This window comes from Microtus ochrogaster, chromosome 4 (genome assembly GCF_000317375.1).
Source record: "Microtus ochrogaster isolate Prairie Vole_2 chromosome 4, MicOch1.0, whole genome shotgun sequence".
In the NCBI taxonomy this organism is placed as follows: Eukaryota; Metazoa; Chordata; class Mammalia; order Rodentia; family Cricetidae; genus Microtus; species Microtus ochrogaster.
In genome coordinates, this window is record NC_022011.1 from 40664506 (window position 1) to 40688887 (window position 24382).

A 24382-nucleotide genomic window follows, 5' to 3' on the forward strand; every position below is an offset into this window, starting at 1 on the left:
CCCACAACCCCTAGCCCCCAGCTCAGCCTCGCCTCTGCTGCTGCCTCCCTCTGTCCGTCCACACAAGTCCACAGACAGAGCTGTGTGCCTGCACAGATAGCCATCGCTTCTAGGCAGGCAGAGGGGTACTCCTCCCAAGAGAGTGACAGACTGAAGCAGGTCACTGTCACCCCTCTGCTGGTGGCAGGCTGCTTTTCTAAAGGACAGTGAGAGCAAGGGAGACGCTAACATCTGGAACCACCTGCATGCTGCTGGCTGGAAAGAGTGCAGGCTACAAATGAGCTTCTCTTCAGTGATTCCACGGGCCAGGATGAGATTTAGACTAAAATGTAGGTTCCTCCAGGGCCCCACAGGTTCATCTAGACAGGAAAGAGAGTGACGTTCCTGACAAGATGGGAGACGTGAACACGTCAGTGAACCTGTTGGAACCTGTGTTTTCAGGTAGAAAAGCAAGGGATGGGCACAGCTGCTTCCCATGGTCCTCGGAGATTCTCAACTTCCTGACGCAGGGATTATAAACAGAGTGCATTCTGGGAAGAGAGTAGACATGGATGCTTTCTACACTCCGAGGGCAGGCTGCCAAAATGTGAGAGATGAGATGGGAAAGGACAGGACTTCTGAAGGAAAGGAGGCAGATTCTCCATGCATCCCATGATCCCAAGAGTCTCCACCCCGACCCCTTGCACCTGAGTGCTGACCGAGTGTCTCACCCACTGTTCTACTGCTGTGAAGAGACACCATGACCAAGACAACTTATAAAAGAAAGCATTTAACTGGGGGCTGGCTTGCCGTTTCAGAGGGTTAGTCTATGATCATAGTGATGGGGAGCATGGCAGCAGGCAGGTAGGCGTGGTGCTGGACCAGTAGCTGAGAGCTTGCACCTGATCCACAGGACTAGAGAGAGCGCAAGACTGGGCCTGGTATGGACTTTTGAAATCTCAAAGCCAACTCCCAGGGACACATGTCTAACAAGGCCACACCTACTCCTTTCCACTAACTGGGGACCAAAGGTTCAAACACATGAGCCTATGGGAGTCACTCTCGATCAAACAATACAGTACAGCAGCTCTCTAGGCAGCATTTGTATTCCATTCTGTGTTGTAAGTGGTCTGGAGAGGACCTCAGATATCCAGGAGGATGTGAGCAGGCTTCATGTAAATATCATGCCAATCTCCACAAGGAATTTGAGCGTCCTGAGACTGAGGTCCCCACAGCTGATGCTGGACCACATCCCCATGAATCCCAAGAAATGAAAGCACAGAGTTGAAAAGGAGCAGGGAAAGGCCCTGGGTGCCTGAGTATGCCGCAGAGTGTTCAGGGGCACCTAAGAATGAAAGTGAGCCAGTGGTGGTGGCGCACACCTTTAATCCCAGCACTCGGGAGGCAGGGGCAGGTGGATCTCTGTGAGTTCAAGGCCAGCCTGGTCTACAGAGTGAGTTCCAGGTTACCCGGAACTGTTATATAGAGAAACCCTGTCACGAAAAACAAAAAAACAGAAAGAATGATAGTGTAATTGCATGATGGGTTAAAGCCAGAGGTGACATGGTGGGCTATGTTCTCTGTCTGTGATAGGGAGGATGTGCTAGAAGGGGACAGAATAGTCACAAGACTGGCAAAGAGGTTGTAAGAATCCAGGTGTGTCTCAGTGGTGACAATGATGGCATCAGAGAGAGAGAGAGCTTACTTGGTCATCTCTAGCCACGAGGAGAGAGTCAGTTCCTCTAGTGTCTAACCCACCAGGCAAGTAGAGACAGCCCACCCTGCCCTGCTAGGCTGGAGACTCTAGTTCAGGAAAGAAGGTAGCCAACATACCAATGAGTTGCCCAAGTACACACATTTTCTAAGACACTGTTTACAGCAGACAAAGGGAGGAGTCCATTACCATGGAATGTCCATCAATTTCCAAATGGAAGGAAATCTAATGGGCTGCACATAGACAGCCCTGAGAGCACTGTGTTAAGTGAATACAGCAAATCCTGAATCATCCGTATAGCTCGTCCCGAGAAGGTGGAACAGGGGCTGCAGGCGGGGAAGCAGGGAGTTGTGTTTTGTGGGCACAAAGTCTCCATTTGGAAGGAGGGAAGGTCCTGGAGGCAGGTGGTGGTGGTGGCTACACAGCAGAGAATGTCCACGTATCACTGAAGCGGGCACTGAAGAGCTAAAAGGGAATGTTATATCACATGTGGTTTACCAAATACTAATTTACTTGTGGAGGTTCTGGGGCTGAAGCCAGGACCTCGCTCCTGCTCCTGGGCTAGCACCCTGCTGCCAAGCTACACTTCAGGCCTTGGCTTACCAATTCAGAAACAAACAAAACCCCTTCTTTTAAAAGCTAAGTGTATTTAAATTTTCATGTGTTCATGGGGGTGTGTTACATGTGCAGTGAAAAGACAACATGTATGAATTGGCTCTCTCCTCCCCTGCGTGGATCTGGGACTAGGTATCCAGGACTAGGTACCTGGATCAGGTAGTCAGGCTTGGTCGCCAGCACCTTTACCTGCTAAGCCACCTCACCAGCCCTAAAATGTTTTCTAAGTAGTTTTCTCAAAGTCAGGCATGCAGAGTCCCCAGGCAAAGCTCCTCACACAGGCCCTGCTTTGACTCTAGGCTTTGTCTCTCTCTAGCTTGACGTTTCTCAGTCATTTTTGCTCTTCCCACAGCTGGGCTGAGGCAGAACCCTCCAGTGCTCCAGCACTTCTGAGCTGTGTGACCTTGGGCAAACCCTTTCGCTTCCCCAAGCTCGGTGCCTGTCTGTGGAGAGGGGCTGGTAGGACTATGTACAAAGCTCCCAGTGTGGGGCCTCTGGGCCATGGCCTCGGGCAGCAGAGTCACAGATACACAGAAGGAAAATAGCATGGCCACGTGACATGGCATCTCTGACTGTTGTGTAATCTGTTTCCACATGATGTTACAGGCAGGGAAAATTCCTGCTCAGAGCTGGTCGGCAGAGTCCTGAAATTATCCCTCTTAAGGGATGTGTCCTTGTCTGAGATATATGTACATATATTCCAGAGACAGGGCCATGCTAGGCCAAAGTAATGTGGACTGAGTCCCATGCTGCTGCCTGAGGGCCACAGATGACCCCAACCCAGCTGCTGTCTGCGAAGAGCTGACCGTGGCCCCAAAGATAATATTTCCCTGAAGACCTGAGGATAATGTCCCTGCAAGGTCTAGGAATCTGGGTCACCCCTTTATATGCCAGACCTTTGTGGACAAGTCATGTTCCACCTGCAGAGCTCAGTCCTTGCCTGCATACAGAACAAGGACACTGAGCTCAGGTCTGGCCCAGAGCCTCTTTGTTTTCTCTTGGGGAGCAGCAGTCATCGGGTGTCTGATGATTGGGGAAGGCACACTGTGTGCCCTGCCTTCTGCCCATTCACACCTGACTTTGGGATCTTAGTTGTCAGTCCTGATGGGATTGACCCCGATGGCATTTGGGGGTCCCAGTGTCAGACTGCCAAGGAAAACAAAGGTGTGGGGTCCGTGTAGAACACAGGAAACTGAGGAGCATAGAGGGAGTGAGAGCAGAGAGGCAGACAGTGGTCTCCTGGTGACACAACTGGGTACGGAGTGACAGCCTAACAGCCAAAGAGCTGCAAGTCAGCGGAGACCTGGGTGCCAGAAAGCTCGACCCACTCCAGAGCCCCTGACTCTCTGAGCAAGTAGACTGTCCTGGGAAGACCAACAGATGCTGGGCTAACCCAGTGCCCCAGCTATCCCAGTCTACCCCTAGGAGTCTCTGTTCCCCTGCCCCTCAGACCATGAAAACAGCATCTGTCTCTCTCCTATTTAGGTCTTCCTCTGCCCCCCCCCCATGCCAAGGCACGGTGTGCCCATCTCACGTGGGACGCTCTACTTCATGAGGTCTTATCTCATGCTGGAATTGGAATTGAATCAAATCCAGTAAACCGTGTTCAGATCCTAGGGAGCATTGGTGTGTGCACCGGCATAGCATATCCTAGTCAAATTCTCAGTAACCAACCACAGTCGATTAACACTGGCAGAGAAATTGCAGGTTATCATTCAGCCATGACTTCCATCCATATGCATGAAGCCCACAGGCCTGACTCTCTTGCAGAATCAGGCACAGCCCTTAGAGGGACCAGTTTTAGAAACAGTGTTGTCTCCTTCCACCAACAATGTCCCTGTAAGTCACAGTGTTGTCTCAGGTCTGTGGCGGCAAAGGAAGCTTCCTAGGCTGTCCACATGTTGCTATGCTTGTGAAGAGTTGGATGAGCTCTGCCACTTAGGAAATGGGTCACATGTAGAAACGCTGGGCTTTAGTGAACATGTCACAGCTGTGTATAGGGAAAACATACTGTTACCGCTGGAGCCAGCCTGAGACAACCAGCTTGCTCGGAAACAGATGTTCTGTGAAACTCACTGTGACAGACTCATCATCTCAGGGTGGAGAGAGGCCAGCACTTAGTCACCAGCCTTGCAAGGACACAGACACCGCTGGACTGTCCCCTTATCCCTGGCAGGTGGGCTCACAGGGACTGCTCCTCTCTCTGATGTCTAGCATCTGAAGTTAAGCAGTTTGCCAATCTGAGAGCCAAGGCGGCGGCAGGCAGCCAGGTGTGCCTAGGGAAGATGTTTACAAGGTGGCGCCTGGGAAGGTTTTTGACTGGTTCTGTGCACCTGACTTTCCTGCAGGGCCCACTGTGCACCAGGTTCTGTTGGAGCTGTTTCTACATTTTTGCAGAATAACCCTCTGTGATTTCCCTTCCAAAGAGGAGAATGCTGATGCCTTCTGCTCATTTCTGAACACGGCCTCAACAAGTCACCAACAGATGGGGCCACAAAGCCACAGAAACGGATCCCCTTGTGGTCCTGGACCCTGTGTGCCAATCAGGGGCCACAGCTCTTCTGGTGTAGTAGAGAGAGACAGCTTCGGGAGTCCCTGGTTTGTTTCTTGGTAATGCCATCACTCCAGTCCCTGCCTGTACAGGGTCATGCGGCCCTTCCCTCTGCACAACTTCAGGACAGCTGCCACCAGATGTAGAGTCCTCTCTAAATCCAGGTGATCTCCAACCTTTGATTTTGTCTGACCCAGACAGCCATAGTCTTAGGGATTATTACCTGGACATGTCTGGAATGTGGGGCATAGTTTAATCCATCAATGTCCTTTAGCCCTTAACCAGCAGTTTCTTCCAGGTTCTCTTGCTAAGGTCACACAAGAAGACATGGTCTCTCTACACTGGTCAATGTGACTATGGGTTATTTAGGCACAGATGGCTGGATCTGTATCTATATCTAGTCACCCCCTCCTCTTGGAATAGGGCAGAGAGACTGTAGGAGTCAGAGGTGGTGGGGAACTACAGAGAAACAGTGTTTCCTGGCTACAACAGGACAGTCGCACGCATGGACTCAGAGTGGCTATGGCAACACGCACAAGACCAAGCCAGATAATGTCCCAGCATGGACGGGGAGGGGACAAAACCTCCCATCCCTCCCTGAGGAAATACTGGAAACTGATGGAGGAGAGTCAGATTTCTTCAGGGCTATGGCCCCAGAGAGGCTACCCATGCTCCAGTAGATGGCCCTCCACCCACGCACGCATAGGAGCACTAAGTGGACTCAGGGTTTATAAAAGGAGCGCACGGATGAAATTCAGAACAAATGGTGCGGGGAACAGAGGAGAGGGAAGAAGAGAGGGGAGGAGTGGGAGAGAGGGGGGAGGCGGATCTGATCACAACGACATGACACACATGTGTGAGATTCCCCCCCTCCCAAAAAAAGAAGAAGATGGGAGGAGGGGAGGATGAAGAGGAGGAAAGAAAGCATCCTGCGGTTTGGAGTGGGATCCAGGCAGGCTGGCTCTGAACTAGCACTCTCGAAGAAGCTCCAGTTGGCTACTCGCCCATCCCATCAGAAACATGGGGCTAGCTTCAGTCTTATGGAGTCAACATGTAACCAGGATAGTCCTGAACCAGGTGTGATGGCACATGTGTGCAATCCCAGCACTCAGGAAGCGGAGGACAGTAAATTCAAGTCCAGCCCAGGATATGCGGTAGTGAGGTCCTGCCTCCAATAAGTCAAATCGGGGAGGAGACTCCAGGCTGGCTGGGAGAAGGGGGCTGAAGGCAGGGTGTGAGCCCCAGAGTCAGGCAGATCTACACTTATAATCTGCCCTACTCTGGACAGCACTGGGCAAATTGTGCCATCCTGGTCTCTTGGGGAGTGTCTCATCTGGAAGATGGGAACCCTAGGAAGAAGACGAAGAACCTCCAAGGACCGCAGTAAAGATCAGCATGCTTGGATGCGAGCGTGGACTCAGACAGAGCCCAGCCATCCTGGCTTCACCGCGGACACTGTCCTCGGTGCTTTCCAACCACGGGGACTCTCTAGAACCTCCTAAAGCAGCTCCGCAGAAACCAGGGTGAGGACCAGAGAGGAGCCAGAGCAAACGCTGGCCCCACTGAGATGCAGGTGGGACATCTGGATGGATTTGTCTGGCAGGTGTGGACTTAGAAGGTGACTTTTCAAAGAGGAAGAAAATTAACGTGTTTGGGCAGACTGCTGTGCCCTCTGCGGTGACGAGGCAGAAATCAAGCTAGCTAGCTGCCATACTCGTTAGTCAGTGGTCACCAGTACTCAGTCTTGCCTGGGAACTGGGCACACTGCTCTCTGCTGTTCCAGGGGCGTTCAGGCTGCGTTCTGTCAGGTACGGGAAGCGTGCTCTGAGCTGACAGAAGACTGAACCTGGAAAGGTCTCCCAGTCTCTCTCTGATGCACATTCTCCAGCAGGGCCTTGGTGGCACTGATGATCTCCCCAGAACCACCTTAAAAGCTGCTCCTCCTCCTCCTGACAAAAGACACTTTCACTGATTTTGTTTTGTGTTAAAAACACAAAACACATGAGACAATACGTCTCACATGAACACTGTGGCATTCCCTGGACAGGAGCTACCCCTGTTCCTGGACCACCGCTTCCCACACATCCTACCCTACTGCATGTGGCATTTGTGTGTGGCAGGGTGACGGGGGCGGGTAGGTTGCTAGTTGTTGCCATGACAACTGAGGAAGAGGCAAGCTCTGACTTCAGTGTCTGCTTGTTAGTAGTGAAGCTGAATCTTGAGGACTCTGTCCCCCCCCCACCTTGAAAAATGAGGTCCCCATGATAGTTCCGTTGGTCTGGAAATCTTTGGATGCATCCAGTTCAGTAGATATTAATTTATTTGGATGAATGGGTGTTAGCAGGAGTTACTATTTAAGACATGTCAAATGGCCTAGGGAGACAGCTTGGTTGGTACAGTGCTCGCTGTGTGAGTGTGAGGCCCTGAGTTTGAGCACTGGTGCTTACAGAAGCAGTCAGGCAGGTGCACGGACAGGTATTTATAATTCCTATGTCCAGGAAGTGGAGATAGGTGGATCCCTACCTAACTGGCAAGCTCAAGGTTGGTGACAGATCTTGTCGCAGACCAAAAAAGGGAGGGCTGGAGGCTCAGTGGTTAATAGTGCTGACTGTCCTTCTAGAGGACTTGGGTTGGATTCCCAGCACCCACATGGAGGCTCACCACTGTGGGTAACTGTAGTGTCAGGGGATCCTACACCCTCTTCTGGCTTCCACAGGTGCCGTACACATAGCACATACATACCTTCAGGCAAAACACCCATACACACAAAATATGTGTGCCCCTCCCGTACACAAAGTGAGGAAAAAGGCAAGTTACAGTCTTAGCACAGCTGTCGCTGGAAGAATTGGGGGAGGAAGGCAGCCTCTAGAGCCTGGTCCTTTGTCATCACACCCTCGAGACTTTTCGACTGTCTTGTGCTGAGAAGCAGTGGCACGTCTGGCATTTTCCCGGCTCCTCTATATTTGGTTTTTCGCTGGGAACTTTTGAAACCCCATCGGTGTGGCACTGTTACCCCTTCGCAGATGAGGAAACTGATACCCAGAGAGTTAAGTCCCTTTCCTGAGGTCACTCAGCTAGTACACAGGGCAAGCCTGTTTGATCTTCACAATGCCTGCATCTCTTATCGCTCCACCTCCTCAACTTAACCTTGTGCTTGAAATCAATGTGGCCTCTACTCATCGGGGAGACATCACCTAAAGCGTGTACTGCCATAACTAAACAGTTGGTGCTTCTGTACAAAACAGCACAGCACACTGTCTGGATGTCTGCTCAGGGAATTGAGCAGTGATAAGAGAAATTAAATACTTTAATGGATTTTGACAACAACTCTTCGTTAAGGGGATTCAAAATCGCATAAAGAAAAAAGTCAGACTTTCTCTTTGGACCTGATGGTTAATATATGCATGCCTAATTTATTAGCTGATTCAAAACAAAGCAAAATGAAACAGCAGCAACAAAAGAAGACACCAAATTTCGTTAGGGCCAGAATCCTTTAAGGAGAAGGAGATTGTAGAATAGAGGACGTGGACTCTCCTGGACAAGGTGTTCTTGAAATGACCTTCCGTCCCTCACTGCGGAGTGTGTACTTGATAAAATATGTGTCCATGACATGACAGTTCTTGGGAGGTTGAGGCTGGAGGATCTTGAGTTCGAGACCATCTTAAGCTACATAACAAGATGGGCTATATGTCTATCTGTCTATCTATCTCACTCACAGGTATACAACATGTATGTGCACGTGCGTGTGTATATGTGTGCGTGCACACACACACACACAGACACACGCACACATCCTCTGAGTGACAACAGCTTTCCACACCATGATTCAGCCTGGATGCCAGCCCCTTATTTTTTTTTAATATGTGTTTATTTATTATGTATACAATATTCTGTCTGTGTGTATGCCTGCAAGCCAGAAGAGGGCACCAGACCTCATTACAGATGGTTGTGAGCCACCATGTGGTTGCTGGGAATTGAACTCAGGACCTCTGGAAGAGCAGTCAGTGCTCTTAACCTCTGAGCCATCTCTCCAGCCCCCAGCCCCTTATTTTTGTGCTCCCACCGAATCCCTCCACAGCTCTGGGAGCCAGACTATACCGTCCATTTCCATTTCACCAAAGGGAAACTGAGGCTGAGCAATAACACAGTTTCCTAAGAGCCATACAGTTAGTACAAGATGGATACAGGATGAAGTTATACTTATCATTATGAGTTAGTAACTGTATTAGCCATGTAGTTAATCTTAAGGAAGTCAGATACTTCCCTGACAATGACATCCAGCAAATGGTATGCCTGCCTTCAGCCAGAATCACCCCAAGTCTTCCTGTCATAACTATTCAAGAACACATTGATTACACGGTCACTCACTAGCAGGCCTTCCTCACACGTGTGAAATGTAAGGAGACCAGGGCAACACAAGTCACTTGTTTCCAACAGTCTTTCAGGAGAAACGGCCATGCTGCAAGCTTAGAAAATGATGCATTCCACAAGAAGTACCATGGGAAATGCAGGAAATATACTTCTGAGTGGGAGGGAGGAAAGAGGCTGTGGCTGGTCTCTAAGGGGAGCTGTGAAGGACAAAAAGAATCAGAACCTGACTGGAGATGAAGGGTACACAGGTCTTCAGCCTCCCGGACCCAGGAGCATACATTCCCGGGCATGAGGTCTGGCTCTGGAAGCCACAGACTGACACTCAGCACATAGGAGAATTGCTGGTCTACTGGACAGGGACCAGATGCACACACAGGGACAGGAGAATGGTTTGTCCCTGAAGGGCCCCTCACATTAACTCAGAGCTCCTACTGAGTGACTCACAAAGAAAGTGGGATACAAATGTTGTGAGCCCCATGTCACTGAGAAAAGGTGGTTTGGGGTTCAACACCAGTCCTTCAGGGTTCGGGTAGGTGTGCTGGCACCATGAGGTTAAGAGAATGCGCCCAGAAAATCAGCCAGTAACAGAGTTGACTGGAAGTCTGCTCAGTACTCTCTAGCCTGGTAGAGTCCTGTGAAAGCCCCGAATGAGGGCTCCTGGGATACACAGCAGTCAAGAGAGATGTAGGGCCTCTGCAGACAATGGATGGGTTTGGGTGACATTGCATGCCAAGAAGAAAGCAGCTTTAGCAAAGATGCCATCTACACGCACGGCTGTCCCCATTTCCCCCGCATTCACGCAGCCTGTACTTTGACACAGAGCTGTGTTTAAATACTAAACTGTTTTGTGTTGCAGCCTTGCACCGAGTGTGTAATTAAGAGGATCCCTTCATTAGCAGAGCTGCATAATGAAAGCTCAAGTTAGCCTTTCCTGCTAATTCTGGAGGGGGTGGGGGAGGCTAATACAACTGCTGATTACAATTGTCACATAGTCTCTTGCCGAATCCACCAAAAAATTTTCATTTCCCAGAATGCATGCAGGATCTCACAGTGACTGAGAGAGAAAAGGGAAAAGAAAAGTTTGCTCTGACGTAGAGATGGGTAGGGATTAGGAACATGGGGTACGGCATAGAGTTCCAATCACACCCTCCTCACTGAGGCCACTAGTTCGCCCTCCCTAAGCCTCAAGGTCACCAGATGTAAACTCAGGTTAGTCATTGAGTCTAGAGTACTGTGAGAACTCTTTCAAATATGAATATACTCACTGCAAGATACGTGCACAATGAGGCTTTGTGAGGGCGACAAGTTTAGTCATAGGTCAAGCAATTACAGGGCCTGCCCTTCTGGAATTTTTCAGAAAGAAACTGATATTCCATGGACAGTTAAAAAATTAGTCATTTAAGCTTGATAAGTTCTGTGAAGAAAAAAATCAAGCGTATTATGTTTTTTGCATCCTGAAGATTAGAGAATAAGTTCTCAGTGAATTTCATTATAATAATAGTGATAACAGCAATGATAATGGCAATGGTGGTAATGGAGGTGGTCATGGTGATGATGATGATGGTGATGACCCTGAAGAGGATGGTGATGGCAGAAATGATTGTGATCCTGATGATAGTGACAATGATGAAAAGGACCGTGACCATGATGATGGGGATGACTATGAAGGTGACGGTGGAGATGCTGGCGACCGTGATCAACGTGATGATGTTGACTGTGTTGATACCGGTGCAGGGAATGATGATGATGATGAAGATGATGGTTATGATGATAATGAAGTTGACAGCTTGGTAGTGTCAAGAATATGATGATGATCAGGCATAGTGGTGCACACCTTTAATCCCAGCACTTGGGAGGAAGAGGCAGGTGGATCTCTGAGGTCGAGGCCAGCCTGGTCTACAGAGCAAGGTCTAGGACAGTCAGGGTCACACAGAGAAAGCCTGTCTCAAAAAACAAACAAGCGACAACATAGAGTATGATGGTGGACAAAGGAAGGATGACTTTCTTCCTAGAAAATTATAGAGATAGAGAAAAGATGGAACAGTTGAGTGATGAGTGAACACACGTGCCAAGGGAGGGAACGTAGGTAGGGAAGAGAAGGCTGGCGGTCAGGAGAACACGAGGCACTAGCGTTCCCCTTGGGGATCTGGCTTAGCATGCCTCTCTGGGTTCTGGAGAAAAGTGAAGCCCGGACAAGTGTCACCTTCCCCCCAGCCAAAGTGCTCAGAATCCATGTGGAATTCCAGCCATCGGGCATTCCAGCTCAATGTAATATTTTTCCTCCCCTTTGCTCACATAAAAACTCTGAGCTGGGGATCATGAAGATGAGACCTGGCCTTGGCCTCTCACGAGAAGTCTCCCCTCAAGCAAAGACTTGGCCTCTACTTCGCAAAGTTATTTCAGAAAGAAAATGAGGCAAATCGTTGCTGGTGCCCTTTAACGCTTGTGTTTACTATTCCTGGTAGACAGCGGGATGGGGGAGCAACACCTCCATCAGTACAGGACGTCAAGATAGCAGAAACCCTGAGCCAAGACTGAAACATCAGGGAAGGTGTGGTTAGTGAGTTCTCATGGGCACCATGGAGCCCAGTCTAAGCTAGAAGAAGAAAGTCTCGTTGGTCTAGGCAGCCCGAGCAATGAAGACAACCCTGTGTTAGTTACATGAAGCGGGGCTGGAGTCGGCTGGTGACCTTTTGAGATGCAGAAGAAACAAGTGATTGTGACAGAAGTGGCCGACAGGACCAAGGCTCTGTGTAAGCTCATGTTCCACTCTCTGCTTACTGTTACCTCTATCAGGTCTGTGGGCTAGGGAACCGTTATTATTCTGTCTTATATAAAACTTTGAGATTATGTGACTTGCCGAAGGTCATGTGGCTTCAAGCAGCAGAGAGGTGATCCAACTATTCCTTGATTTAGTGATCTCCTGACCCCCAAACCATCCAGCTCACCAGGCCCACGTCCCAGCAGAGAGGCGTGGCAGTGGCATGGCTTCCCGAGCAGTGTGCACAGAACATGCCACCTACGGACTGTACTGCAGCATAGCCAGGGGACAGCAGGGAGGCACTTGACATGGGGAGCGTCCTGCCATGCTTACTGGGAGGCCTGTGGAAAATGAGCTGTCAGGTCCTTGGTCTGGAAAATGAAAACGAGAGAGCTGGGCCCAGTGACTCCTAAAGAGCTCTCCAGCTCCCAAAAGACTCGCCTCCAGGTCTGGGGAAGCAGCCACGAGACTGGGTCCTCACATTTGTCCTGCTGCGGATTCATTGTCTGGCCAAGCAAGAAAACGCTCAAGCGCCAGCCCAGGTCATGGCTCCGTGAAGCATCCCCCAGCCGGAAGAGAGATAGGCTGCTGTGGCCTTCGGCTTCCTTGCTTCTTTGCATTCCACAAACACTCTGTGTCATGAGTTACAAGAGCCCATGGTGGTCAAGTAATAAACTGATCTGTCTGGCAAGCAAAATCGGGCAAGCACATTCAGATGAGTGATTAACCTTCCAGGAGCTGCTTCATTGGTTCGTGTTGGTGCCTCATAGAAGGCTGGATTTAGACCTTAGGCAGCTTCCCCATTTCGTGCTGGCACTAGCTGTGTCCACCCTCATCCATTCTCCCCGTTAAGCCTTCTTTGCAGAATAAAGTAAAAGATTCTCTCCATAAGGAGAAGAAAATGAGTCGAGCTGAGAAAATGAAGGGAAAGAGTCCAGTTTTGAACCTAAACAGCTCTGCGTTCAAATTTAATAGCGGAATGACTTTTGCAAGGTGGTTGACTTCTCTGAGCACATTTCCCTCATATCTAAAATGGAGCCACCTAAAATATCGTGTTTTCTCTCATGTGTGGAATCTAGATTTACATGCATGGACACATGTATATACAAATATATAGATATATATGCGCATTTTTCTATCCTGGCTCTACCGTGCATTGGTTTGTCTTCCTATGTCCTGGTTCGCCTTCCTGTAAAGTAGGAATATAGCATCCACTTTGTCATGGTCTATACCAGGCCTTCTGCATACATGCTGTGCTCTTTAGCTTGGGGTTTTGTTAGACTCCAAACAACGCAAGTCAGGGTGTCTCTGATTCTCTTGCCTGCTTGTGGGACCTAGTTCCTCCTCCTGGATCGCCTCATCAGCCTTGATATGAGAGAATGTGCCTGGTCTTACTGAATCTTGTTACACCATGTTTGCTTGATGTCCCTGGGAGGTCTGCTCCTTTCTGAAGGGAAACAGGAGCAGTGGATATGGGCAGGAGAATGGGCCTGGAAGGAGAGGAGGCTGCAGTTAGGATATATTGTATGAGAGAAGAATAAGTAAATAAAATAAAATGTCCACTTTCTGAGATTTTACAGAAGGCACAGAATTAAAAGCCGCTGTATTTACTGGCTGACAGCAATGGCGGCAACAGTGTGTATGTTGCTAGTGAGGATACGTCCTGCCTCGGAGAAAGAGATCACATGGGGTGGGAGTGGCCAGAGTTTGGGGGAGGGAGCAGCGCAGGTAGGACTCCGCCTGGGTCTGCCTCTTAAAAGGACTTGAATATGTCAACAGAGGCTTCTCTTTAAGTTCTTTCTTCATCTCTTGGGAGCTTGTGCCCGGTCTGCCCTGCTCAGCCACAGTCTGTACCTCTTCTTCAAACTGCATCATGTAACCAATCAAGCAAATGGGGCTCTGTCATGGCAGAGATATATCAAGTGACGGAGCTTGGCTTTTTGGTAACTACATTTATTTTTAGCGACTTCATCCTGAGACGCTTTAAATTAGCTGCAGTCCTAATTTAAGGCACTGCATGGTGCGTGGTTAGCATTTCTCCATGTGCAGCGGTGTGCTACATGCACTTTTGAAATCTAGCGATGGAGGGACCGTGCCAAACAGCAGGGAAAGAGGCCCACTACATCTCTGTCCTGTAGAGCCCCCAGGCCGCAGGGCATCCTGTCAGGACACAGCTTTGCCAGTAATCTGCCGATTCTCGGCCTCCTTGTCCCTATTTTTAAACAGTGGTTGCCATTTCTACCCAGGAAGTCCTCTGCAGTAGCTGCCTAGCTCCATGCTCATCCACTGGCCCTGGCTTAGGCAGACCTCATCTGCTGTTGTCTGATAGTGAGTCTCCGACTCCGCCCTGAGTCTGAACCTCCCAGATTACTGTTGTCTAATAGTGAGTCTCCGACTCCGCCCTGAGTCTGAACCTCCCAGATTATTGGCCCAGCCCATACAAAGTTTCTACAGCATGAATGTTCATTTCTGGCAAGTCCTCAGGAGACACCAAAGCAGCAAGTCCATGGGCCCCACTTTCAAGATGGTTGATGTACCATGATGTCCAACCCCTGTGTTAAGGGTTCATGCAGCCCAACACAAGGGCTTCTTGCAGTCCAGAACAGCCACTGATGCAGCCCAACACAAAATCATAAACCTACTTAAAATTTCATGAGATTATTTTACATCTTTCTGATAACTCTATTATGTGAGTCTCAAGCATGAATTTTATAGGTGCAACATCAACATCATATCTCACAAATCACAAAGTCACAAAAATTAAGCATATGTATGTATGTATGTGTGTGTGTGTGTGTGTATGTGTGTGTGTGTACCCAAACAACTTAGATTTAATGTTCACCCTAAGGCAAGGTTTCCTTATCCAACATGGTCCAGAGAATCAAAAAGGTCAGACTCCCTTGAATTCTAGACTTCCAGGAGTTTCCTAAGGTCCTTCTTTATAAGTCATCTGTGTTGCTAGCTGATCTCCCTCACTGTGGCCGGTTCCCATCATGCCTCCCCTTGCATCAAAACCTCCCATAGTCTCCCTCTCTTCCAAACCAAGCAAACTTCTCTGGAAATCAGTATTGAGACCAAAATCTGCAGTGGCCATCTGGACATGACACTAGCAGTGTGGTTCATATGGGCCTCTCCCTGCCCCCGTTCAGTCACGTGCCTCTGGGCAGCAGGGACAAGCTCCTGGTACGTACCAGTGCTTAGGAAATAGCTCAGAGTGGAAAATGACCGAAGGCATACTTAGCAAGAGATGGAAGGTCTTCCTCTAGAGAGAGTCCAGCAACGCCTGTGAAACTAGGATTTGGTCTTGCCATATCCACCTCTGTTAATCTCTGGGACTATCTATAGCTTATAGAGAAGAAGAAAAGTCTCAGATTTGAGTGAAATCAAGGAAGCATAAGAACCGTATAGTGAGCCCTGCTTAGGCATGGGGGAGGTGGCCCTAGGGTCATGCTGATTCCTCAGCTGATGACGTGAATTTGGGCAAGTGTCACCTGGCCACCCTGTGAAGGGGCAATGGTTTCTGCCTCCTTCAGAAGCCTGTCGTTGGAAACAATGGGATGACCGAGGTAAACTGGTTAGCTCAGTTTTGGACATGTAGGAGGTCCCTAATAATTGGTGGCAATTTTTAGCAGTGAGGTTTCCAAACAGAATAGAGACAGGTGGTTTTCTCACAACTGTTTTCATGGAAAGAATTCCACTTTGTTTGAAAAATGATAATAGATAAAACATTCCAGGATTCTTGCCTCTGTTTTAATGAATCAAGGATATACCAAATTCAATTTTTTCCAGAAACGATCCCAAAGGACTAGTAAACTTGATTTATGTTTTCTTTACCAGTCACTTTTATTCCCAAAGCCTGACATTTCCATTAAAATGCTATTAAGTAAAAACAGGATTTTTACAGTATTTGTGATGGCTTGGGTCTCAGTGTGATAATTGCAATTATCTCCAGCAAAGAAGCCATTCCTCATCCTTCTATTTCCCCTTATATATCAACTGCATCTTTAGTACTTCCCAGGTGAGGAGAACCATTTCCCTAAACAGCTGTGCTCCAGGCTCTGTGAAGGGATATGGGCATCTGGGAGGGCAGCCATCGGAGGTGCATGCTGGGCACTGGTGGCTGGGAGGGAGGGGGGGAGGGAGGGAGGGAGGGAGAGCAGCCATCGGAGGTGCACACCACCTGGAGGAGTGGTAAAGGTGCGTGCTGGACAGACGTGTCTCCAGAAAAGGACACCCTCATCCCCTGGAGTGACATGGGGAAGACCTGTCTAGTCTGAACGTGCTGGATGGTGGTGATGAGGACCCCATCTGGCAGTCCAAACTAAGGCTGCTCCTCAGACCATGTTTTATCTTAAACAGCCTGCCGCCACATAGATCCGATCCTGTCTACCTGGGTTAAAATTTCTGAAATGGCGTTGTGAAGTGTTCTAGAACTAGATGACAGCGATGGTGCTGTCATGGAAGACCTAAATGCCTCTGAGCTGCATACTTCAAACGTGTTTAAAAGGTTGGCTTCTGTGTATGTTGCACACCAAAGTCACTTGTAGCTAACACACTGCAACATCTGTGCTGGGAGAGGAGGGGCTGGACACTGGGTGGCTAGGCCAATGACAAGTCAATTGGCCTTAAGTCTCTGAGGAGGAATGCTAGCTTCCTTATAGTTAAGGCTTAATTCTGACTGTGTGGATGTCCATGAGAAACATGTGTGGCATGAGCGACAGTTTAAACACGTGTCCTGTCATCCTAACCCTAAATACAGGCATCTAAACATTATTAGTGTCTATATTCAAAATCTGGGATTAGGAATCATTTTGATTCCTTTACACTTCTCTCCAAAGGTCTACAAAGAACTTAAAAAACTTTTATAATCTGAAACAAAAAGCTCACAGCTGAAGCTATGACTCAGTTGGCAGCGTGCCTACCTCCGATGCTGAAAGCCCTGTGTTTGATCACCACATAAAACTGCATGTAGGAGTGCATGCCTGTAACCCCAGCAGTGGGGAGGTGGAGTCAGGAGGATCAGAAGTTCGAGATAACCCTCAGCTTGGACTGCATGAGACCTTGCTCTTTAAAAATAAAAGAAAATAAATAAATAATATAAATAAAAAGCAATCAATACTTTTAAAAGTCTTTTTAAAAATTAAACAATAGTATTTAGAATTTTGTGTTCCCAGTGTGAGCCATGATGTGCTTTAGAATAAGGGCATAGTAAACCGGAGGGAGCGCTGGAGAGCTGGTTTGTAGTCCTGGTTTATTCAGAGATGAGATGCCACCCTCACCCTCTATCTCTGTGTCTGGAACGGCACTGCAGCCAAAGACTGCTCCACAGAGGTTCACGGAGAGCGGGTTTGTGCCTGAGCGGTCCCTGAGCCATTTCCACCCCCTGTGCATCCACACTGCGCACCTACCTCCCTGTCTTCCCGTTTCCACCCCCTGTGCATCCACACTGCGCACCGACCTCCCTGTCTTCCCGTTTCCACCCCCTGTGCATCCACACTGCGCACCTACCTCCCTGCCTTCCTCTTGATAAAATTTCCTGAGTGCTCACAATCTCAGCCATCACCACTTACACAGTGATTTAGGAGCTAATTTCTGGTAAGTTTACCTACCACCCCATTTTTCTTTCTACAACTTTCGTGAGGAAAATACTTCATTTTGTGTGAAAAATAAGCACCTGACCTTTATTTACTGTCTGAGGTCCAGGTGATGGTGACAGCGGCGCTTCTGCTGAAGGAGCCTCGCGCACCCTAGGAATACACACTCCGCTGACGAGCTGGGTGAGCACATGCAGGAGGAGGGTTTGCAACCCATACCCTCCATGCCATGAAACATTGAAAGAGGTTTTCCTTTGTGATGCCAGGTTCTGATCCTCTGCCCGTTCTTGCTTTGAGTCCAGAGTTAGGGTCCACTTTAAAGAACCTGTGACCAGGTCTTCTGGATTTCTACATGTCTTCCCTAGAGGTTGACTCCTTGGGCTGGTCTGAGAAGGGGACCCCTTGGGCAGAGCTTTCCAGTACGTTTGTCTCTCAGGCTTTTTTCCGTTCCCAGGGGCTTATGGAATAAGCATCACCGCTTTGAGATGCTCCTGGTCGGTTTATGCCATTGTTAAAAGCAGACTTTCCCAACGTGTCTTAGTCATGGTTATATTTCTGTGAGGAGACACCGTGGCTACAGCAGATCTTCTATAGGAAAGCATTTAATTGGGGCTGGCTTACAGCTCAGAGGTTCAGTCCATTATCGTCACGTTGTGGGGTCATATGACAGCAGACAGGCAGGCACGGTGCTGGAGAAGGAGCCTCCGTTTAGCAGGCTGCAGCAGGAGAGAGAGCCACTGGGCCTGGTTTGGCTTTTGAACCCTTAACACCTACCCCGAGTAACACACCTCCTCCAGCAAGGCCACATCTCCTAATGGTGCCACTGCCTAAGGGCCTATGGGGCCATTTTCACTCCAACCTCCATACAATGCGACAAATTTGATGAAAACTGCCTCCCACTTCCTGCTCCCAGGAATCTAGTATACCCCACGTGCTATAGACATGAGTGGGCTGGGATGTGGCTCACAGAACCCTGAGGGGCTGAACTGTGAGCTGAAGTGTGTGGGGACAGAGAGGCATATCCAAGGAACAGAATGGATGTGGAAGAGTGTCATTGGTGTGGCCAAAGAAACGTCTTGAGGCGGAGTAGTATAGAAATGGGCCACACAGCCAGGGCCAGGGAGAAGCGGGCACACGGACAGCATGACGGCCTGGTGTGGGGACTACCTGGAAGTGGGATGCTGACAGGCCGTTCAAGGAAGAGTCACAAGTGACCCACCGTTTGAGTTAGCACCACAAGATGTGCATTGAACTTCCTGGGGCCTTACTGACTGTGCACAGTGTCTTCAGGATTTAGTCTTAGAAGTGGCGACCACAGGTGGTGGCTGGTTTTCTGTTGTCCTGTTTCTGGGTGGGACAGGAGCCAGGAAAGGGTGGAGACTGTTGTAGAGAGAAGCACTGAGTAAGGAAGGGAATTGGGAACTCAGGGGCTCCGGGCCAGACTGACGGACAGCAAGATAGAGGGTAAAACTTGGAACAGTCAAAACTTGGAACCGAACCTGTGCCTAGACAGCGAGGACCCAGAAACGAGGGCGTCTGGGAAGAGAGCAGGAACACCAGGAAGAGGCACTTGTAAAGAGGCCAGCACCTTAGACAAGATTGGAGAGGGAGTAGCCCAGTCAGGTATGTTGGTTGTCACAGGGCTAAGCATGGTGGCACACACCCATAATCCCAGCATTTGGGAGAAAGCACCAGGAGAATTATAAATTCTAAGGCAGCCTGGGCTACATGGCAAATTTAGGGCCAGTCAGGGCTGCACAGTGAGACCTTGTCTCAAAGCTGTAATAATAAAATGAAAGCCACGTGGATGCCAGAATAGAGAATGGGAAGGCAAGCCCAGAAACATAGCATGACGGTTTGATGGAAATGGCCCGCGTAAGCCCACAGTGGATGTCACTGTTGGGAAGTGTGTCACTGGGGGTGGGCTTCGAGGTTTCAGAGTCACTTGCTCTTCCTACTGCCTTCATCCAGATGTAGATCTCTCAGCAACCTCTCCAGCACTATGGCTGCCTGCATGTCCCCATGTTTCCCGCCATGATGACACTGTAAGCCAGCCCCAATTCGATGTTTTCCTCTATAAGAGTTGCTGTGTCATGGTGTTTCGGCACAGCCACAAAATCCTGACTGAGACACGTGGTGCAATGGTCCAAGCATGGCAGAATGGGAGAACAAGCCTGGCCTGTGAGAGCTGATCTGGGGGCTAGAGTGTACAGCGTTGAGTATGGAGACCGAGCAAGAGTTGGCTTTTATTCTGATTTTCCCGCCTGGGTAACTGGCAGATCTCTGGTGGTGACTCAGGAGCTCTGGGACAGACTTTGGGTGGCGGAAGGGCTGTGTCATGCTGGAGGCGAGAAGGAACTGAGACCATTTCCAGCTAGATGGGGACAGGTAAAAGTCTGTGGCTATTCATTTTCTTGATTATCAGAATAATTTCAGAATAAAACACACAGGCTAAGGAGTCACAAAACTTGTCATCTTCTATATGAGTTCCTAACAAACAGTTCAGGCAGGAAATCGTTTGTGTCCCCAGGACTGGGGTATGGAAGTAGCTACCCAAGTTGTCCACTGAATGTGCCTGCGGCTTCTTGCCAACCCTCACTGAGATTTTTCTATTTCCTAATCATCCATTTACTACCTATAAGTAGGAGTTTGAACTCAAACCCAGACTGCTCACAGTGGGGTATTTCCTTGAACCGTGAGCAGAGTGAAGCTGGCATGGCAGGATGGAGGAAACCGTGTTTCCAGTCCTAGCTCTGCCCTGGGTTCAAGCCCCGCTTCAGTAAGCTGGAGCTGTGTGCGCCTCAGCAGGCCACTCCTCAGGGGACAGTTTTCTAGTCTATGCAATAGAAGCTGTACACACCTCTCCCCATTGGAGGAAGGCAGTTTGTCAAGAGTGCCCGTGTGTTTCAGGTCTCAGCATCCTGGAAAGCCTTTCGCTGGGAAGGAAGATCTGGACTGTGACCTGACCGGTGATCCTGACTCCAACCCCGAAGCCCACCTGCCCTCCATTTGCCTCAAGCAGGTGTTCCCCAAATATGCCAAGCAGTTCAACTATCTACGCCTGGTAGACAGAATGGCCAACTTGTTTATCCGATTCCTGGGAATCAAGGGGACAATGAAGTTGGGACCAACTGGCTTTCGGACCTTCATAAGGTTAGTGAGACCAGCTTTCTCCCGCTTGAGGTTTGGAGAGGGCAGAATCCAACCACTCATCTGAATGCCTCGTGGTTCTTGACTGCTCTTGAGAGACCATAGTGTTGAACTGATACCCTGTTTGAAGCTGCAGTTACCTCATGGCTGGCGTATTATACACTCTCGTCAAGGGAGTTAACAAAAGTTCTAACAGTGACATTTAAATCTTAGGTTCATTATTAAAGTAAGCAGTTGTGGGGCTGAGGGAGACAATTCAATAGGCAATGCTCTTGATGCGGAAGCATGAGGACCTGTGTTCAGAGCCCAGTGCCACATAAACCAGGCCTGGCAGCATGCAGTAGTAATTCACCAGGAATGGGGAGCAGGGTGAGATAAGCACTTCCTGCAAGCCATTCTAGCAAAAGTACAACTCCAGATTCGGTGAAGAGCCTGTCTCAAAATCTAAGGTGGAGTAGAGGAAGACGGTCAGGACCCGCCTCTGGGCTCCATGTACATGTGCGTAGGTTTTTGCATCCACCCGCACATCCACACACACGCAGGAACTGTGGACCACCGTAGTAGTGTTTTTTATTGTTGCTATGACACAATACCTGAAGATGGATAACTTTATAAAGAAAAGAGGTTTGCTTAGCTCACAGTAGTTTAAGTTAGCAGCTTAAACTCTTAGGTCAGACAGCCCTGTTAGTTCTATCTTTGGTAAGAGTCTAATGACAGAAGATATCACAGGGAGGTGTGTGCAAGAGAAAAATCATGTCCAGAGATGATGGCACAGCAGATCGGAGTCAGGCTCCCTCTTGTAATGACTCAGGGGCCCACAAGAACTAGTACCCTCCAAGGGCACATACCCAATGCCCAGTGACCTAAAGACCTTCTGTAAGCTCTGCCTTCTAAAGATGCTGCCACTTCCAGAGCACCATACCGAAGTCCATGCTTCCAATGCGTGAATCCTCAGGGGATGTCCTAGTTAGTGAGGCCATCTTGGAACAACCCAAGTCCTCCAAGAGGAAAGTCTAAGTCAGGTTGACCTGTAGGCATGTCTGTGGAGGGTTACTGTAATGATTAACCCTAGCAGGAGGGCCCAGAACGCTGTAGGGACACGGTCTCTAGGCAGGTGCTCCTAGGCTGTATTAGAACGCTAGCTGAGCAGGAACTGTGAGCAAGCAGCATGGTCTCAGCTTCTTCAAGGACCTCCTTAAGTTTCTGCCCTCAAACTCACTGGTCCCTCAGCGATGGACGGTGACCTGGAAGTGTATGTAAGCCAAATAAACCCTTTCCTTCCCTAAGCTGCTTCTGGTTCAAGTATCTCATCACAGCAACAGTTCTGCTAATTGCAGCAGTTACCCTGAACCAGACCCTTCAGCACCCAGTAGGGATTGTTGGTGGGAGTCTGACCTTGTGTTTCCTAACATGCGCTCTCCCAGTAGGACCAGCCTGTCTACGGCTGAGCTCACAAAGGCATAGCTTTCCACAGTGAGTTTCCGGAGGGAAACGTTGATTAGTCTGGCAAATCATACAGCACACTTGCTCTAATATTAAAATAACATGCTTGTAGTGTCTGCCATACACTTGCACGAGTTTTAAGGGTAAAGCGTAAAGAAGAGGTTTGCTGCAGCCTACGAAGTGAGAAGTTGCCCCTTGCTGTCCGTGTCTGTGGTTCACTCTTTTGCCTGCTCCCTTTGAAACCCTCTGGAGGTGACACAGGGCAGCTAGCAGGTGACAGTGAACCCTATCCCTGAACCTGGGGGTCTTTAGCCTATAGATTAGAATGAAACCACATAGGCCATAGAGAGACCTGTGTCTGTGTGTACATGTGTTTGTGTGTGTGTGTAGAATTAATCAGAACCATAGGAAACATCTAGCATATCGCAAATGATTAATAAATGTTAGTTTCTTTCCACAATGGTTAAAAAATGTCATGAAAATTTACATATAGTTCTATAAATTCACACACAGAGAGGAAGGGAAGGGAGGGGAGAGACAGAGGGAGAGAAGAGAGAGAGAGAGAGAGAGAGAGCAAGCAAGCCAGGGCCACACAGGGTCTGGTACAAACCTGACAGCCGTGCCAAACAGACAACCTTGACCTCTTCAACAAGTGTGGTCTGCCTGCAGCATGGATTGCTCATTTGCAGTTCTCTGTGGCAGAAAGAAAACCCTCTGACAGCCCTCAGCATGGCTGTCACCTCTTGTCGCTCGCTTTAACACCCTTACCCTATATCTCAAAGTCACACTTCTCAGAGTTCTCTTCACTAAAGCAAATAATTGGATGCCATGAGTTGGAAGACATGTTTTGCCAACAGCTTCTCCAGACACGGTTTATAGAGACTGCCACCAGCCTTCTGGTCTTGGTAAGCCCAAGGCTTGGTGGCCACAGTTGGCACTTTAGCAAACCTGCAGTGCTAGTTACAGGATGGCTTGAGAAGGGCATGCGTTAGTTTCAGCAGAAGGAAGGACATGGGTCTTGGGGTCTAATAGCCTGGCTCTGGGACCAAGCATATTGCTCATTTGTCTGGCTTTGGCAAATCCTCCATCAGTCTTAAGTCCCGGTCCCCTCATGTGAGCAGCATCTTGCCTGGTGTGGTATTTTGCGTCTGGGGTATAATGCATCATACAGTGCCTGGCCCAAGGCCTGGATCAAGAGAACTGCTTGCCAAATGAGAGCTTTCACCTCTTGTCAGGACTGCATTTGATGCTCAGTAATAGGACAGTGTCTTCAAGTGGCTCAGAACATAAAAGCCACCAGGGATTCCAGGACTGGCGAGCAACTCCACAGTATATCCATGCCTTACCTCCTTTCTCTTCACCCATACTAAGCGTGTTCTGATGGCTTCAGGGTTGCCTACGGTCACAGGATGGCCGCTCAAAATCTGGCCACCATAGTTAGGTACTAGACTGAAAGAAGGAAGAAGGGGGCGGTAGCATCGGTCTCTGCCCTGCAGATGAATTAGACTTCTTAAACGCTACCCTGGAGGCTATAGGTAGCGATTTCTGCGTCTGTTGTGTGGGTTACTTGTAGTCACATGGGAAGCTGGGAAACCAACTTTGTACTGCATCTATTCATTCATTTATTTAGTGTGTGTGAGTACGGGTGCACACATCACAGCATGCCTGTGGAGGTCAGAGGTCAGCTTTCAGGACCAGTTCTTTCCTTCCACCATGCAGATCCCAGAGACTGAACTCAAGTTGTCAGGCTTGGTGGCAAGCGTCTTTATCCACTGAGCCATGTTGCTACCCCTGGAGCTTTGTGTGGGGTGTGTTTTATTTCTTTCTTTTAAAATGTATAAATATTGCTATCATCACAGTGAAAAGGAGAAAGAAGGAGACAAACAGCTAGGCAGTCTTTGCCTCTTTGTGGTTCTTCCTTGAGCCTTGGGACATAGAGGACCCTGATCCGAGGCCTGTAGAAGCACAGGGGAGCAATGAGGTGAACAAGCTAGTTCACACAGCTTCGTTGCGCACAGCACATCTACGGCTTGAACACGCTGGGCCTGCCCAGCTTCTGCACCGTGACACATAAGTCCCCGTTAAAAACCTGAGGGACTCAGGATAGTGTTTTCTATTTCCATCCATTTGTACGCAAACTTCAAGAAGTCCTTGTTTTTTACTGCTGAGTAGTACTCTAATATGTATATATTCCATACTTTCTT

The 24382-nt window shown here is 49.0% G+C and overlaps 1 protein-coding gene across 1 annotated transcript in view; it reads left to right on the forward strand.

Moving 5' to 3' along the window:
* The window catches only part of Ttll11 (tubulin tyrosine ligase like 11), a 244069-nt gene that overhangs the window by 171634 nt on the left and 48053 nt on the right, over positions 1–24382 (forward strand). The window contains exon 9 of the mRNA XM_026778629.1: positions 20496–20738. Within this exon, the coding sequence (XP_026634430.1) occupies positions 20496–20738 (243 nt within the window). The remainder of the gene's footprint in view (positions 1–20495; positions 20739–24382) is intronic.